The sequence below is a fragment of the Puma concolor genome, chromosome A1 (assembly GCF_028749965.1).
Source record: "Puma concolor isolate L17-30 chromosome A1, mPumCon1.1.hap2, whole genome shotgun sequence".
NCBI classification, from domain to species: Eukaryota; Metazoa; Chordata; class Mammalia; order Carnivora; family Felidae; genus Puma; species Puma concolor.
In genome coordinates this window covers 212706092-212725060 of record NC_141667.1, presented here as the reverse complement: position 1 = coordinate 212725060, position 18969 = coordinate 212706092, and the positions used below count along the sequence as shown (strand labels likewise).

The 18969-nt window shown below is 35.9% G+C and overlaps 1 protein-coding gene across 5 annotated transcripts in view; it reads left to right on the top strand.

The window, feature by feature from the left end:
* ELF1 (E74 like ETS transcription factor 1) overlaps window positions 1–18969 on the top strand; it is a 111121-nt gene extending 92152 nt beyond the window's left edge. For 3 of the 5 annotated variants that reach the window (XM_086711243.1, XM_025923574.2, XM_025923575.2), the window contains exons 5-9: window positions 1429–1596; window positions 6665–6748; window positions 7322–7514; window positions 9725–10174; window positions 16931–18969. In XM_086711243.1, the coding sequence (XP_086567369.1) occupies window positions 1429–1596; window positions 6665–6748; window positions 7322–7514; window positions 9725–10174; window positions 16931–17534 (1499 nt within the window). In that variant the 3' untranslated portion in view covers window positions 17535–18969. The remainder of the gene's footprint in view (window positions 1–1428; window positions 1597–6664; window positions 6749–7321; window positions 7515–9724; window positions 10175–16930) is intronic. The other 2 variants (XM_025923576.2, XM_086711258.1) reach the window with 2 other exon arrangements.

Below are 18969 nucleotides of genomic sequence, written 5' to 3'. Positions count from 1 at the left end.
AAAAAAAATTGGAGAGTGAGATCTTCAGGAATAAAAAAGTATTTAGTCGTCAGCAGATTTTGCAGAATTTATTCTCTTAACCTCATTGGTAGAAGTATTAGGGTATTTATGGCCCAGACTATTATAATTTAATGATCTCTATAGGTATTCACTAGTGAATAGGCAAAAATTCATTGAAAAATTTTCTAACACCTCATGGCAGAAAATTCACTGCCACATTATTGATTGCTTTTAAATGTTTTTTAAAATTTTATTTATTTATTTTGAGAGAGAGAGTGTGTGTGCACATGTGAGCAGGGGAGGGGCAGAGAGAGAGGGGAAAAAGAGAATCCCAAGCAGACCCCACTCTGTCAGCTCAGAGCCTGACACGGGGCTTGATTTCCTCTCTCGATCTTGAACCATGAGATCATGACCTGAACCCTAAATCAAGAGTTGGACACTTAACCAACTGTTCCACCCAGGTGCCCCTATTCATCTATTTCTAAATCCATGTTCTCCTTTGAGCTCTTCTGACAAGAAAGTAGTCAAACTCATTAATTTATTAATTTAAGTCAATTATTACTAAATCAGTTTAAGATGTTGAATATTTTCTGTATGCATGACAATGCATTAGGCAATAATGTGATATACGAATGAACAGATACTATTTTTTCCTCCAGTTCACAGATTAATTTTGAAGATATTTATGTAAATAACTGTAAAAGCCAAAAATAAAGGCCATGGGAGGGATAGCAGCATGTTCTGGAAGGAAAGAGGACTCTGGTTGGAAATATCAGAGACAGGCTTTATGGCAGGAATTTTCTAACCTGGGATATAAAAGATAAGCTTTTAGTGGCTAGAGGGGATAGGGAAGGGCATTCAAGGTAGAATGGGTTGAGCCAGAGACACAGACCTGTAAAAAAGAGAGAAATGTTTGGATAAAAATGCTTTGGTTTAGCTGAAGTATAGCTTTGGTATAGCTGCCTTCTTGGTAGGCAGGAGATGAGATTGGAAAAGTAGGTTTGATCCAAATTGTACAAGCTTCACATGGCATGCTGTGGAGTTTGGGTTTTCTTATCTTTTTTCCCCTGTAAACTATGGGAAAATAAGTCAATTTTATTCTTCTTCTAATTTTCAGCATATAAAGTTTTATAGAATGAATAATATGGTCAAACCAGACTTGGGTTTCAGAGAATAACTTTAGCAGCAATGAGAAGAATGGAGAAGAGAAACAAGATTGACTGGTGATAGGAAGTCAGAGAAGGCATTGAATTAGTCCTGTCAAGCCTGGTCTGACTTAGAGTGTCTGATTTAGGACAGAAGAAATAAAAAGAGACTAGATTTCATGATTTTATTTCTACTTTAATCTTCATAGAAACAGGAAATTATGTGATGAAATTATTTTGATAATACAAAGTTGATTATAATTAGTTATTTTATTTCCATTAGATAATAATATATTTAGTTCATCTGAAGATGACATTGTTGTTGCCCCAATCACCCATGTATCCGTCACATTAGATGGGATTCCTGAAGTGGTGGAAACTCAGCAGGTTCAAGAGACCTATGCACACTCACCAGGAACATCGTCGCCAGAACAACCTAAGAGAAAGAAAGGTGGGTGGTTAATTTGTTTAGGGCAAACAGTCAAGTCTTGAAGTGGAATCTAAACATAATGTTTATTCAAGGATATTTCTACACCAATTAAAACTCACATAATAAAAAATGAGGGTACAAAACATAAAAGGTATATCTCCATATTAGATTCAATAAAAAATTAAAGCCTCAACCTTTTATCTAAACCCTTTTATCCAAACTCAGAAAGAGGTTGGTGTAAGGGAAGTTAGCTTCCTTCCAAAGGACATAGTTAGAAAAATCATTAGCGTAGATTCCAATATAAGATTCCTGTGGGAAAAATAATGAATTGGAAATCAACAGGTAAGTAATTGAAGAGGAAAATGTTAGATTTTAATTAGATTTAAATTTTAAAGGGAGTTTTTAACTTTTCACGAATTTAGGACCATATCTGCATACTAAAGTCTGACACTCTTTCCATTTTATTGCCTTCTGATTCTACTCCAGCTTGTATAATATTTTGAGTTTAATATCTTGGTTAATCACCAACCACCCAGTAACTTAACTTCACATAAAAGTAAGGGTAAATCCAAGAGCCAAAACTGAAGAGGGAAATAGAAACACTAAGAATGAACTGACACTGAAGGGCTGAGACGTTATGTCAGTCTTGATGTCCAAGGCACTTGTGCATTCCCAGCCATACTTAACATAATTAACATAAAAGTGTACCCAGGCTGGTAATAACTTTGGGGTACCAGGCAAAAGCTCTTGTAAAACTGCTCTGGCAAGTCCTACATTTAACCTGAGCTGCACAGAATTTCCTCAGATAAAGCAAATAAAACAAATAAAGTTGAGGTGAGCTCACATTGCAGTATTAAGGAATACATAGGGAAGATAATTCCTGAATGAGAAGCAGAAGACATAGAATGAGTCTAGGATTACTTCTCTAAGAACTTAAGACAGTCGAATTATCAAATACAAACTTTCAGTGACTATGACTGCAATTATTAAGGCAAAAGAATGAAAAACAAAGTCAAAGAATGAGACTGTTAAAAAATACCGGGTGGAATGTCTTCTTCCAGACAACATGGAATGACAGAACCTGGTTTGGCAATGATTTGGGGACAACAAAAGAAAAAATTGTAAGTGGGACTACATTAAACTAAAAAGCTTCTTCACAGCAAAAGAAACCATCAAAAAAATGAAAGGCAGCCTACAGAATTGGAGAAAATATTTGCAAGCCATATATCTGATAAGGGGTTAATATTCAGTCAGAAACACATAAAGAACTCCTACAACTCAATAGCAAAAAAAAAAAAAAAAATGATTAAAAAATGGTCAGAGGGCCTTGAATAGACATTGAATAGACTAAAGAAGACATACAGATGGCCAACAGGTACGTGAAAAGATGCTCAACATCACTAATTGTCAGAAAACTGCAAATCAAAACCACAATAAGCTGTCACCTCACACCTGTCACAGTGACTGTCATCAAAAAGGCAAGAGATAATGAGTGTTGGCAGGGATGTGGAGAAAAAGGAACCCTTGTGCACTGTTGGTGGGAATGTAAATTGGTACAGCCACTATGGAAAACAGCACGGAGGTTCCTCAAAATGTTAAAACTACAAATAACCATATGACCTAGCAATCTTACACCTGGATACATATATTCAAAAGAAATGAAAATAAGATATCAAAACAATACCTGCATTCCCATGTTCATTGCACATTAAAAAACATAGGTGGACCTTGAGAGTATTATGCTAAGTGAAATAAGTCAGAGAAAGACAAATATTGTGTGCTCTCACATGTGGAATCTGAAATAGCCGAACTCCTAGAAGCAGAGAGAAAAACGATGGTTGCTAGGAGGAGGAAATGGGGAGATGTCAATGAAGGATACAAGCTTCCAGGTATAAAATGAGTATGGGGACCTAATGTACAGCGTGGTGACTTTGGTTAACAGTACAATATGTATTGTATATTTAAAAGTTGCTAATAGAGAAAGTTGCTAACATCTTAAATGTTCACACCCCCACAACCAAGTAATTATTATGTGAGGTGATGGTATATTAACTGACCCTACTGTGGTAATCATTTTACAACATAGAAGTGTATCACAACATTGCATTGTACATCTTAAAGATACACAATTATATGTCATTATATCTCAATAAAGCTGGAAAAAAATTTTAATTAAAAAATCTCCAGAATCTGGATTTACTTTCCTATTTAAACAACTTGAAAATACAGACAAATGTATGAAAAAGTGCTATTAAAAAGTGGATATCAGTCAACAAAAGCAAGTGATCTCTGAGAAACAGGAAACAAATGAGGGTGAGCCCTATGATTACCCCACCTTACTGCATAGAGAATTTTTTTGTTTGTTTGGCTCACTCTTTGTTTCCTCTTTTTCTCTTTCTTTTTTCCCTTCCTTTCTTTCTGTCTTTCTGTCTTTCTTTTTTCAGTTTGGCAATTTCTTAAAACATTTAATGCATGCTTAACATGTGACCCAGCCATTCTTCTACTGAGTGTTTACCCAAAATAAATGAAGCCATATGTTTATAGAAAAACGTATGCATGAATGAATGTTCTTAGCAATTTTCTTTGCAATAATAGCTCCAAACTTGAAACAACCCAAATGTCTATCAACTGCTGATTAAATAAACAAATTTGTGGTATACCTGTACAATGAAGTAACACTCAGCAATAAAATAGAGTATACTATTGATACATACAACAAAAATGGATGAATCTCAGCATAATTATGCCAATTTGGAAAGAAGCCAGATTTTTTAATATATATGTTTCTATTTATATAAAATTGTGCAAACTGCAAACTAATATATAATGACAGAAAATATGTGAGTAGTTGGTTACCTTTGGATTGGGCAGAGTGGGAGAGGTAAGATGTAAGGCTTACAGAGGGGTACAAAGTACTTTTGGGAGGGAAGGATATGCTCACTGTTTTGAACATAGTGATGATTTCACAGGTAAAAACATGTTGGAAGATACCGACTTATAGACTTTAAGCATATGCAATTTATTGTATATCTGTTATACTTTGTAAAGCTATTTTTAACGTGAAAGACTAACATCCTAATTAATGGTGGAAGACTGATGTCATAAGGAACCAAGTAGAACACATAATATATAGGTTAAACAGCAGATTAGTCACTGTTTAAAAGCATTAATGAGTTCCAATATAGATCTGATGTAGAATAAAAAACATGAGAGTCAGAGATGTGAGGATTGAATGAAAAGGTCTACATGTTTGATCAAAGGTCCAGAAAAAGAGAATATGTAGAGCAAGAGGAGGCAGTATTCAAAGGTAATGACTGAGAGTTTTCCAAAGTGACATCCCAGCATGGTGAATCCTGAGTAGCATAACTAAAAGAAGTCCAGATCTAAATACATTATAGAAAAAAATGCAAAACACAGCACTCCCTTCACCCCGCCCAAAAAAAGAAGAAGAGGAAGAAGAAAGAACGAACTAACCAGAGGAGAAACTTGAAGAGGATTGATTTTTAGATTGGCAGCTTAGAAGCTCCCAGTAGAGGATGGGAGTGTTGGCTATCTTCAAAGTATTAAGAAGAAATAACTGTCAACCAAAAATTCTATACCCAACTAATGTATAACTCACATGAAGCTGTGCACATTGCCATCTTGAATAGTAAGGAAGCCAATGGAAAGGATGGGTATTGGATAGGTTTACTAACAGTCTCTGTCTTGACTGAAACTAGTGGTGAAAACAGTGGGAAGAAGAAAATGATATCAGAAAAGGTATGTAAATAGAAAGCATAAAATAAAAGGGTAGGAGGGATAGGAGCTAACTAATATTTCTAATATCTTCACTTATAGTATTTGTTATCATTAACGTGGTCACCCAGAGGTGTCTGCCTCATGAATTGTTCTCTGCAGATTCCTGCAGTGATGGAAGTCACGATACCTGGCTGACTAGGTTTTATATTTATGCATTGAGAGGGGCCTGAAGAGTGACTTTGTGAGAGCAGGGGAGTTGGATGCTTAACCAACTGAACCACCCAGCCTCCTCAAAAGTGATCTGTTTTTGATCCTCTTATGCACCTTTAGAAGTTTTTCCTATTCAGCTTGGGGATGTGTTCTTAACTAACCTAATGACTTTATCTCTAGAATTCTGTTCTTCTAAGTTCTTGCTCTACATTGCACTAATCCGGAATTTACCCTTGTGACCTAGACCAGATAGAGCCTGAAGAATGTTGGGACAAAATATGCTAACTAAGGTGTCCATTTATGCTTAATCTTCATTGGTTTCTTATGTATAGAATGGTAGTCTATTCAGACAGCATGATCATCTCAACCTAAATCTCAGGCAACATTGCCACCAAGTTGTGTTCCTAGAGAAATGGCAAAAGAAGATCACAAACAAGGCTTTAGAATAGTTGGTTGAGCCAGACTAAGGTTGCACAAACTACATTTAACACTGTTGGAATGGACTTGTTTAGAGATTGAATGAAGCATAACTATAATTTATATAATGTGCAAAACTGTTTTGTGTGAATTAAAAGAAATACAGAAAAATAAGATGATTAAAAATACATAGGAAAATAAAAATAGACTATGTGGTTCACCAAAATTTTGCCTCACATATTTTTCTATCTCTAAAGTTTTGGGACCTTTCTAGTATTTGAGAATTACGTGTATGCAGATGTGAGAAAAGCTAAAAGTCAACTTCTCCTACCATAAAAAGCTTATGTAACCAACAGACAAACTTGTATGGCTTATTTTTTGAGCCCCAGTCTTATCAATGTCAAGAATGTTCCCCCAAATTTTAAGAAAGCAGTCAGTTTTGTTCCCTCGAAGACAAGATATAATGTTTTAAACTTAACCTCATTTTTATAAATGAGCTGATATATACATAAAGTGTTTGTGCTCTAACCTATGCTAATGATAAAATTTCACTGAAGTTATTTTCCTTTTGAGTAAATAGCATTTAGGAGACCATTATGTGTGATCCATGTATAAAGCATTAAAATTTAAGATAAATGACCAAATAGCATTTATAAACAGCTAAATTGTTCATTCTCTTTCACTTTTGAGGGCAAATACTTACACAGAGCTGTTCTGTTTTCAGGGAGAAAAACAAAACCTCCACGACCAGATTCCCCAGCCACTACGCCGAACATATCTGTGAAGAAGAAAAATAAAGATGGTAAGGGTAAGTACTATAATTTCCTTGTAATACTTATAGGTCAAGTAACAGATTGCTTTAAAATATCTGCATTTTGTAAGGAAAAACTACCAGCTCTCTTGACTTATTGAAATGGATCTTATTGCTACCACATGCTTATAAAGTACAGTTGGCACTTTTCCATTCAAGAGATTTTTTTATGTACCTGTGTGTCCTTTCATTTAATAATGAGTCTCTTGGGAGAGTTCAGCCAGGTTAGCCTTTCAGTTCATAGACACTTTATAATACTGTTTTGAAGTTCTCATATTTTCATAACTGCTGCCCAAATATGAAAAAAATTAAGGTCAGTCCATTTGATATAAAAAGAACAACTATTGAATGTTTTGTACAACTCTTTTTCACTGTTTTTCTTAGGTAATGGTTCTTAAAGAGGTAAGAAAAAATTCCTCTCAAAGTGTTTTTTTTTCTCCCTAAGTTATCAGAAATCTAATTGCCAAGATTGCTCTGTCCAGACATCTTACATAAGACTTTTAGTTGTGTTTAATTTTGCTCTTTCAAATGAAATTGTAATCAGTTCAACAGAAATTGCTTTTGTTTCAGGAAACACAATTTATCTTTGGGAGTTTTTACTGGCACTGCTCCAGGACAAAGCTACTTGTCCTAAATATATCAAATGGACCCAGCGAGAAAAAGGCATTTTTAAACTGGTAGATTCCAAAGCAGTATCCAGGTTGTGGGGAAAGCACAAAAACAAACCTGACATGAATTACGAGACCATGGGAAGAGCTCTCAGGTACATGAAGCTTTTGTAGTTTGTTGTGTTAAGAATACTATTTCCTAAATACTACAAAGTAGGTAACTTCTAAAAAGTTAGAGGATTACAAAAATGGTGAATTTTATTATTGAATTACTAAAACCACACAACTTACAGAAATCAGTATGTATTTAGGGGTGCCTGGGTGGTTCAGTTGCTTAAGCATCTGACTTGTGGTTTCAGCTCAGGTCGTGATCTCACAGTTCCTGAGTTTGAGGCCCAGGTCAGGCTCTGTGCTGACAGTGCGGAACCTCAAACCTGCTTGGGATTCTCTGTCTCCCTCTCTCTGCCCCTCCCCTTATGCATACATTCATTCTCTCCCTCCCTCCCTCCCTCCCTCCCTCCCTCCCTCCCTCCCTCCTTCCCTCCCTCTCTGTCTCTCTCTCTCTCAAAAAAAAAAAAAAAATCAGTATGTATTTAAATTGAAATCTGACTCCAATCTAGGAAAATGTTTTCCTTCAAAAAAATTTTTTCATGCAAATAACAGACAGTTTCCTTATAAAGGGACTAAAAAATGCAAACCATCAACAGAAATTTAAATTGACCACAGGAGTCATATGTTTGGAGCCATTAAACTTGAATTCAGCACAAAGTTAACAAATAGTGGTAATGCAGGTACTTAATAAGAGGGTGCATTTTTATTTATTTTCTTTAATTTTTTTTTTAACGTTTATTTGAGAGAGAGACAGAGTGTAAGTGGGGGAGGGTAGAGAGAGAGGGAAACACAGAATCCGAAACAGGCTCCAGGCTCTGAGTGTCAGCACAGAGCTGGATGTGGGGCTTAAACCCACAAACTTTGAGATCATGACCTGAGCCAAAGTTAGATACTTAACTGAGTGAGCCACCCAGGCGCCCCAAGATTTTAAATGTAAATCTCAGATATGATCTATATACCTGAATAAATGCTTCAAGAATAATGTTAGATACTGTGAAATTTTGAACTAGGGTATCATTTTATTCTTAAGCTCACTATTAGTTTGTTTTTTCTGTGCTGTCTCTCTCTCAAGATACACATCTATTTGAGAAAGATTTACCAGAAGTAGCAATCATCGTGGTGCCTGGGTGTCTCGGTTGGTTAAGTGTCAGACTTTGGCTCATGTCATGATCTCAGGGTTCATGGGTTCAAGCCCCACTATGGGCTGTCTGCTGTCAGCACAGAGCTCACTTTGGGTCCTCTGTCTCCCTCTGTGCTCCTTCCCTGCTCTAATTCCTGCTCTCTGAGATGGAGACGGAATCCCAAGCAGGCTCCACAAGGCAGTACAGAGCCCAACGCAGGGCTCCAGCCTGTGAACCATGAGATCATGACCTTTACTGAAACCAAAAGTCAGACACTTAGCCAACTGAGCCACACAAAGCCCCTAAATTCTTGAGGTTTGTAGTAGATTTGAGTATTCCGGCAAGTTGGAAGAAGGGGAGATGAAAAAAAGTGAACTAGATAGTTCACTGTATAATCCATATACTTTATCAACAATCTCCTCATCAGAACTGGTTTTAGGTTTAGTTGGCAATAAGGGTTTTTCTATGTAAGTATGTGTGTTTTATATATATTTAGAAAAGAATGTGTTTGGGGCACCTGGGTAGCTCAGTCAGCAGGGCGTCCAACATTGGCTCAGGTCATGACCTCGCTATTTCATGAGTTCAAGCCCCATGTTGGACACTGTGCCGACGGCTTGGAACCTGGAGCCTACTTCCAGGTTCCAGAGAGCCTCCCTCTCTCTCTTCCCCTGCCTGCTTGTGTTCTCTCTTTATGTCTCTCTCTCAAAAATAAATAAACACTAAAAAAAAAAAAAAGAGAGAGAAGGGGCCCCTGGGTAGCTCAGTTGGTTAAGTGTCAGACTTTGGCTCAGGTCATGATCTCATGGTTCGTGGGTTTGAGTCCTGCATCAGGCTCTGTGCTGGCAGCTTGGAACCTGGAGCCTGCTTTAGATTCTGTCTCTGTCTCTCTTCCCCTCCCCTACTTGTGCTCTCTCTCTCAAATATAAAAACATTAAAAAGAATTTTTTTTAAAGAAAACAGTATGCTTAATTATACTTTCTTATATAAAGTAACTACCCTTCATTTTGAAATTCTTCTCCCACTTGTTTCCAACTTGAGACTTCTGTTATTAGGGAATTTTTAATGTTGTTGAATATCATTTTAATTTATGTTTAATTGAATAAAATATTGATAAAATTGTCTGCTTTGAATAGGTACTATTACCAAAGGGGTATTCTGGCAAAAGTAGAAGGTCAGCGCTTGGTGTATCAGTTCAAGGAAATGCCAAAAGATCTTATTTATATAGATGATGAGGATCCAGGTTCCAGCATAGAGTCTTCAGATCCATCACTGTCTTCAACAACTACTTCAAGTAGGAGCCAAGCAAGCAGATCGAGAGTATCCTCAAGTCCTGGGATAAAAGGAGGAGCCACTACAGTTCTAAAGCCGGGAAATTCTAAAGCTACAAAACCCAAAGATCCTGCAGAAGCTGCACAGCCATCAGAAGTTCTGAGGACAGTGCAGCCTGCACAGTCTCCATATCCTACCCAGCTCTTCCGGACTATTCATGTAGTACAGCCAGTACAAGCTGTCCCAGAAGGAGAAGCAACCGTAACCAGTAGCATGCAGGATGAAACATTAAATTCTTCCGTTCAGAGTATTAGGTGAGAAAACTATAAAGTTATTGATGCATTTCATTATGTGATGTTTCTGACCAGAGAGCCATTATTAGTTAAATACGTTAGGATTCAGAAGTGAGAATAAAAATTGTATTGACTTCAAGCTAGAAATCTTATTCAACAGATTGTTTTCAGCAGCAGATGACATCAATCCTGATTCTATCAGTGATTCCTTGTTTTTAAACTTTGACATTACTTGATGTTATTCTATTAAGTCTAGTCTACTGTACCTTTGTACGATTGGATTGATCCATACAAGAAGCAATCCACATATTAGAAACTCCAGAGAATGGTTTCAGACCTTCCTTTCAAAGTCAGAAGCTGTAAAAATTTAACATAAATTGACAATCATGACCTTCTGGAATATAGTGAGTTCGAAGAAACAACATTACTCCTTGAGAAGATCTTATCACGGAGCAGTTTTAAAGTTCAAAGAGGCCAAGAATCTAATTTTTTGGGCTTTTAGAGTAGCAAAAGTTGGAAAAATAGTTTTATAGCAATAAAATCAAATTTATCTCATAACCCTGGGAAAGATGAAACAACAAATTGATCAAGAAAACCCTGTCTGCTTTAAACTGGTCTTTTGCAGCATTTGGGACTGGTCTCATTGATGTATAATGGGGAAAAAGAGGAAAGGCAGAAAATTAGATGGACATTTGTAACATTCTCTTTTTCTACCGTCATGAATTTCCAGAATGTGAATTACAATAAAATACAGGAGCCCGTCCAAATACAATAAAAATGATTCTTTGATTATTTTTATTAGCTGACTTCAGTCTTAACATTTGTATATTCCTGAATATAAATGCTGGATTTTTGTTCAGTTGATCTTGAGGTAAGAAGCATTACCCAGAATCAAGACAGAGTTAGATGTTTTAGTCTTCCTTGTATGGTCCATTTAAACTTGTGGCATTGTGAAAATTGACTTGCAAGGAGTAGAAAGGTTACATTTGTCCCATTTTAATTGGACAGGAAGGATCATTCTTTCACTGTTATTAAAGGAGTACTTATTTATCTATTTTCTTTTTAATGTTTTATTTTCCTCTATGTCCTATTGGTTTTGTGTGATAACTGAGTATCTAGTTGGAAGTACGTGATTCCTCCCATTGGTTTCTAGGCTCTGTAGTCTTATCATTGTGTGTATTCGTGTTAATAGGAAACATCCAATAGTCATAAGCTAATCACTAGGACCCCCTTCGTGGAGTGATTCAGTTATTTTTTAGCATCTTTTTTTTACACCTTGAGAATAAAAACAAATCCCCCCACCTTGCAATAAAAAAAGTCCACAGAAGTCTAGCTCTGATGGATATGAAACTGTGATACTGTATTGGATACTTTATTACTCTGAATGTCAATTTCTGAATACTCAGTGCTAGATATTAAAATGCTATAATTACACTCCTTATCCATGATTTGCAAACTGTCTTTTGGTGTACTTTTCCGAATTTTCATTTCTAAGGTCCCTGATTGTTCTGTGGACTCCCTGCCTGCTTCCTGCCTCCAGTGTTTTTTCTCTGGAGTCCAACCTGTTATATAAGACTACTAGTCACAGCTTTGCTATGCTACTTTCTTGCAACTTTTGTTAGATTCATGTTGCACACAGACTGCAGTTAAATCTCTGGAGCTCCGCTACCAGCTCTCACTTCTCTGCTCATGATTCCTTCCTTGCCTTCCACAGTTAAAGCTGACTGCTTGTGTGCAGTGCAGCTCAATCTGGGACTTGAACCAAGTGTTTCAGTTGACTTTAATGCTCGTCTCCTCCTATACATGTAACCCTGCAGGAGCCACATTTTATTCATTGTCCTGCTTAACATAGTCTCTATCACATAACACCCCTTCAGATTTATAGATTTTATTTTGAAATAGTGTATATATTCATTCTTATCTCCTCTCGGAATAATGAGTTCTCTAAGTGTACTGCTTATATAATGAAGAAATTAAAAACTTTAACTTTTCAGAGTTTAAAACATACTTCCTTATTGAATAAATCATTTTCTATTTATATGTATATATATACACACTTTCTTTTTTTATACATATACACACATTCTTAATCATTCCTTTGACTTTAAAAAAAATTGTTCCCACATTTGGTTGTATCTTTTATTTGTATCTCTCAAAAATCCTACTTATTTTAAAGCAGTTAAGCCTCTAATGGAATGCATTTTATTCCCTGAAATTACTGGATATGTTAAGGCCAAAGTTAATGAATAATGAATATAATTACTCCGGTTTTGCTATTGTTCTTTTCCATTATATAGAAAGAAAGAAAAGGTGTTAAGTAAATTTCAAGCAAATTGTACATATTACTCTGAAATTTTAATGCATTATTAGAATCATTTTTCATTAGATTATTTCCTTATTTAGTGATTTCTTTATTTTTTATTTGTATTTTTTATAATTACCTGAACTTTTCATCATGAAAAATTTCACAATATTAACAGGCTGAAATAGTACAATGAACACCTGGATTCACAGTTTAAATCCACATATTCACATATTTAAATCCACCTGGATTCACAGTTGATAGCATTTTGCTTTATTTGTTTTCTCTCTATTTCTACCCTTTTTCATGCTTGGTTATTTGTCAAGTAAGTGGACATCATTATGACATTTTATTTCTAAACATTTCAACATACAGTTCTTAAGAATAGAGAGGTTTTCCTAAATAACTGTCGTATTATTACTCCTAAGTAAAATAGCAGTAATTTGGCTACATTTTTCTTAATTTTATAACTACTTATTAATAAAAACAAAGACCACTTAAAGATCTGTAGCTAAGAGAAAATGGAATATATAGGACTTAAAATTATTAAAAATTAAATAAAAAGGGGGGGGCATCTGGGTGGCTCAGTCGGTTAAGCGTCCAACTTCAGCTCAGGTCACGATATCACGGTTAGTGAGTTCGAGCCCCACATCAGGCTCTGTGCTGACAGCTCAGAGCCTGGAGCCTGCTTCAGATTCTGTGTCTCCCTTTCTCTCTGCCCCTCCCCCACTCATGCTCTGTCTCTCTCTCAAAAATGAAAATAAACATTAAAAAAAAATTTATAGGACTTAGAATATTCAGTGAATATATCAATAAGAACTGACATTTTTTTTTTTTTTTCAACGTTTATTTATTTTTTTGGGACAGAGAGAGACAGAGCATGAACGGGGGAGGGGCAGAGAGAGAGGGAGACACAGAATCGGAAACAGGCTCCAGGCTCTGAGCCATCAGCCCAGAGCCCGACGCGGGGCTCGAACTCACGGACCGCAAGATCGTGACCTGGCTGAAGTCGGACGCTTAACCGACTGCGCCACCCAGGCGCCCCAAGAACTGACATTTTCAAAGCACTCTCTGTATTTTATACGCTTTCCATATATTAATGTCTAATATCCTAACTTATCAATGAGATATAGGTAGTATTATTCCTATTTTACAGATGAGGAAGCCAAGGCCAGGAGAGGCCAAGGAACCTGGTCACATCTAGTAAGTGGTGAAGACAGTGTTTTAATGAAGAAGTTTAGTCCAAAGCAGTGAGCTCATGATTTGCCACCCTGCCTGTTGAGTCACATGATTCTCATGAATTACCATTCATTTACAATGAAGTAACAACATGTTTTTTCTTTTCTCAGTTTTTCCTTTGCTCATATCTTTTTATCTCACATAATTTCATGTATGTCTGTTGAAATCTATTAAGCTTTTCTAAATGATTTATGGTATATGTGCTCAGTTTTTACTCTGCTTTAATTTTATATGTGCTTTAATTTTGACTCTGGCTTCATGTTATTTAAAGAAGCTACAACAAAAGTAAACCTCTGGTAAAATATTTTCCTGAAATTGTCCCTTGATAAATTTGCAAATCCACATACCAACCTAACATAATTTTTTTCTCTGTAATATTTATTCAAGCACCAGTAGTTTGTCTTAGGGTCTTTTAAATCACTTAGCCTCAAAAAATGTATAATGTGCAAATTATCTTAAAAGCAAAGTAATGGAGTAGGAAGACTATAGGCGTAACTTTCCAGCCCTTCAACCTTGTCAATTATTAGATGTGACATTGAATTGGATTAATTAACTATTCTGAGTCTGTTTCCTCATCTCTAAAATAAAGGTGATCTTAACAGTTAATGGTGTTACAGGTGATCATAACAGTTAAATGACATTTCCTTGACATCTAAGTAGATATGCAATAAGAACTAAATGTTACATTGTATACCTTTCTTAGTCTCAGAAAGTTTGAGGAATTTTAAATTACCAGTATATACCAGTGGTTACAAGCAGTGTAGGAAATTTTATAAAGTAGTTAACTGTAACATAACCTTTGTTATATAATATAACCAGACACAACTGACAGTTTAATCATTAACTAAGAAAAAAATAATTAAAATTTTCTGTGGTTGGGAAAAGGCTGCATGATATTTTACCTTTAATCTCTGAATTTTTGTATTAGTGAAAATCACTTATTTTAGAATTTGTTCAAATAAGCCAGTATATTTACATTATATATATATATAAATGAGTATATATATTTTCCGGCAGAGGACAGTCAGGTGTTTGGAGAAAAGGATGTCTTTTTCTAGTTTGAACAAAAGCATTGAAAGTCTGGTGGTAGCCCTGGTTAGCAATATGGAAAATTTCCAAGTACGTTATTGCTTGTGCCACACCTGAATGAGGAAAAGAGGAAAAAGGAGTTGTGTATTAAAGGTGTGTAACTGCCCACAGTTTAAAGATAGAAAAGACAGTATTCATCTTTAGCTGAATTTATTTGGGACTGAAGAAGTGGCAGTGTGTTGTAACGGGCAAGCACAAAGGTCTTGCAGCAGTTGGCCTCTTTTCTTATATAGCTGGTCACCTTATGCAAGCTGTTCACTCTCTTTGTGCATTAATTTTTTATATGTAAAATGGGGATAATAGAACTTACAGGGTGGCAAGGCTGTACATATTTATAGATACTATCTGTGTGCTTACTATATGCCATGTACTGTCTTATTTACATGTACATGGCCATGAACTCTTGTCATGGGGAGCCCTTAATTTAAGAAATGATATCTGGCTATAGGGTCAGTTAACATACCCAGGCTCCAAGATACCCACCCAAGATACCCTGATTCAGGTAGGCAAGGGGAAGAAGGAAGAACAGTGTATTTTGGAAAAGCTGCCTGGATCCCAAAGTTATTCTGTATCCTTCCAACTCTTTTCTTGCCTGCCAATATTATCAGTATATCTGGCCTTTATTTCTAGTCATAGCCTGTCCACCTATTAAATCTTCATTACCCGGCTCATATTCTCTTCTAACTCCATCCTTCAAAAGAGCTGCTAACATCCTGCTCTAGGCTGATTGTCACAGAGGCGGCTTGGTTGGAATCTGAACTCGGAAATCAGAATCCTACCACAGTGGGTAGGATCTAGTCATCCTGTGTCATTCCACTTGCTTTGAACTTCTCTTAAGCTGCACTGAGTTTTCTTTTCCTATGTCTACCTAGCTAACCCATTTGTTTTCTCCAGAATTTTATTTCTCACATATGTAACAAGCCACATAACTGTAACATATAAAATTTGCCTATAATAATCTGTGTGCAATGATTAACATTTGGGTGATGGGCACCAGCCTAGCTGTTGACCATTTGAAGTAGCAGTCATCTATCTTCTGTATAATAGCTTCATAGAATTAAGAGGAAACAGTTGAGATCAGATGCTGAGTGTTTTCAGCTGTGCTTGTTTTATATTAACAAAGGCCATAACAATAATTTTCACACCAGTGAACTTTTAAAATTGGATTGACTCACAATGTCATTAACAACCTTATGTAAGCTTGATGTACATTAAAGGATTTTATGTTAAAGATTATTTGAGCTGAGAAAACTGCTGAAACATGCTTCCATTTATTTTTGCCAAAGCTTGCCCTTATTGTTTGCTCTCAATGCCAACCTAAAGAACCCCCATGAGTTCATTATATTCATGACTTGTTTTATGTAATACAATATGAACTGTGAACTATTAAATTTCTTCTTATAGTTCTGTTCAATATACATTTAAGACTGAGTTTTTTTTTTTTAATTGAGCATTTTCCCTCTATATATAGAGAAACAGGTTGAAAACAATTACAATCATATGAAATCTGGTAATTGTGGATGAACATGTGGATGATATTATCCCTCAAGTGTTAAAAATAATGAGAGTGAATCTAATACATTTGTTTGAAAATACCTAATTTTCTTGGGGTGCTTGGGTGGCTCAGTTGGTTAAGCATCTGATTCTTGACTTCAGCTCAGGTCATGATCTCATGGTTTGAGTACGAGTCCTGCATGTGGCTCTGCACTAGCAGTATGGAGCCTGCTTGGGATTCTCTGTCTCCCTCTGTCTCTGCCCCTCCCCTGCTCATGCTTGTGCTCTTGCTTGCTCTCTCCAAAAATAAACTTAAAAAAAAAAAAAATTTCTAATTTTCTTTCAGGCAGTTCATAATAACTTCTTTGCCAAGCATTTTGATATCCTCCTCCTTCCCCAACAAAATTGCTTCCCCATTTGTGTTAATGTGGCACTTTGTACAGCAGATGGTATCATAGTTAATGGCCTGAGAGTTTTGTGTTGGACATTCCATTATAATACAGGGTCTGGTATGATGTTTATGTTGTGTTGAAAATACAGGGAGTAGCATTTGAAATGTATAACTCCTATTTTGTCAAAATGACTTCAAATGTTAAAAAAGTTTTCAGTTGTGTAGAATATGCTGATTTTCTTTTATTTCATAATCTCAATAGGACTATACAGGCTCCAACCCAAGTTCCAGTGGTTGTGTCTCCTGGGAATCAGCATTTGCATACAGTAACACTCCAGACAGTGCCAATCACAACAGTGATAGCCAGCACAGATCCATCATCAGGTGCTGGATCTCAGAAATTTATTTTACAAGCCATTCCATCCTCACAGCCCATGACAGTACTGAAAGAAAATGTCATGCTGCAGTCACAGAAGCCAGGCTCCCCTCCTTCGATTGTCTTGAGCCCTGCCCATGTACAGCAGGTACTTACTAGCAATGTTCAATCCATTTGCAACGGAACCGTCAGTATGGCTTCATCTCCGTCCTTCAGTGCTACTACTCCTGTGGTGACCTTTTCTCCTCGAAGTTCACAACTTGTTGCTCACCCACCTGGCACTGTAATCACTTCGGTTATCAAAGCTCAAGAAACAAAAACTCTTATACAGGAAGTAGAGAAAAAGGAAGTTGAAGATCATTTGAAAGAAGACATTGAGAAGACTGAGCAACAGCCACAGCCTTATGTGATGGTGGTATCCAATTCCAATGGATTTGCCTCTCAGGTAGCTGTGAAACAAAATGAATTGCTGGAACCCAACTCTTTTTAATTAATATACCAAAGGAATTATGGATGATTGTTTTTTAATTGAACATTTCCAGTTGTATTCAGACTGATTCTAAGATAAATTCTACAGATGTTCCTAATTTTGTAGTTAATTGTTAAAAATATTAATTTAGAGTTAATTTTGACTTTGTTAGATGAGGGAAGGTACCCAAGTGTTTCTCTTTGTTGTGCAAATGTTTCAGAATTCAATTGTGAAGGAACAGGCATTTTATACTATGAAGACATCCTTTTCAGATTTTTTTCAGTTGCTATACCATAAGCATTTTTTAAGTTTCTTTTTTAATTTTACATGGTATTAGTTTTTCTGATTCTTTTGTAAATACAGTACTTAAATACAAGGCAACAGGAGATTTATATAGGAACCATTTTCATTCCATTTGCGTAACTTAAAGTCTTGACCCTTTCAAATGCAAGACACCTATTTTATACTTTGTTAAAATTATGATTTCAGTTAGATTGACTTTAGTTGGTTGCACTGTATAAGGAACTATGAAGATGTAGAAAACAACATTAAAAATTGAAAGTTGCCCATGATACGGCTGAACCTGTTTCAGAAGCAGGATAGTATAAAAGCGTCAGCCTAAGAGTGGCTTTTCTGCTAATTAGTTGTGTGATGTGGGGCAAAGCCACTGGATCTTTTGGGGCCTCAGTTCTCCCATAAAAGGAAGGGATATGTTGGATTAGATGAGATGATCTTCAGGCTCCTTTCTGGTTCTAAATTTAATGATTCTAGCTCCTATATTTTAAAGTTATATCAACTAAAACATTATCAGCTTATTTCTTAATGTAAATATGGCTAACATATTGCAGAAAAATAACTGGCCCTACAACCTACAAAATTCATTCTTCTGTTATCTGTAAGATCTGCTATGAATCTGAATTCTTCCTAAATACTGTGTTCATTAACTTTTTAGGCCACTGTGTACCGTGGCCCATCAGTAAACTTACATTGCTGAGTGCTAAATGATGTACTGCCATTCTGAAAGAGTCAAGGCTCTTTCTTAAGGGCCCAGAAAGCAACCACACCTTGGGCTCATCTGGCTGAGTAGTCAGTTGCTATAAAAGCATAATTGCTTTATATTTTGGATCATTTTTTTATTGGGAGTTGGGGGGGTTGCGTACAAAGATAATATACATATATATCTGAGTCTCGGAAATGAAATAGTTTTTAGATTACTTTTCAACTGTAAATAATGTACATTTAATTTCACAAGAAAAATTGTTTTCTGCAAATTTTCTAGTACAGCAAAGGAGAAACTTTTGTAGATGAAAAAAATCATGTTTAGAGGTCTCTTGTTCTATGTTTTCATATTACAGAGTGAATTTGTATTTAAGCAAAAATTTAAATTTTGGAAGCCTCTAAACGTTTTTGTATCTTTAATTGGTTTATTATTAAATAAATCATGTAAAAATTCTCA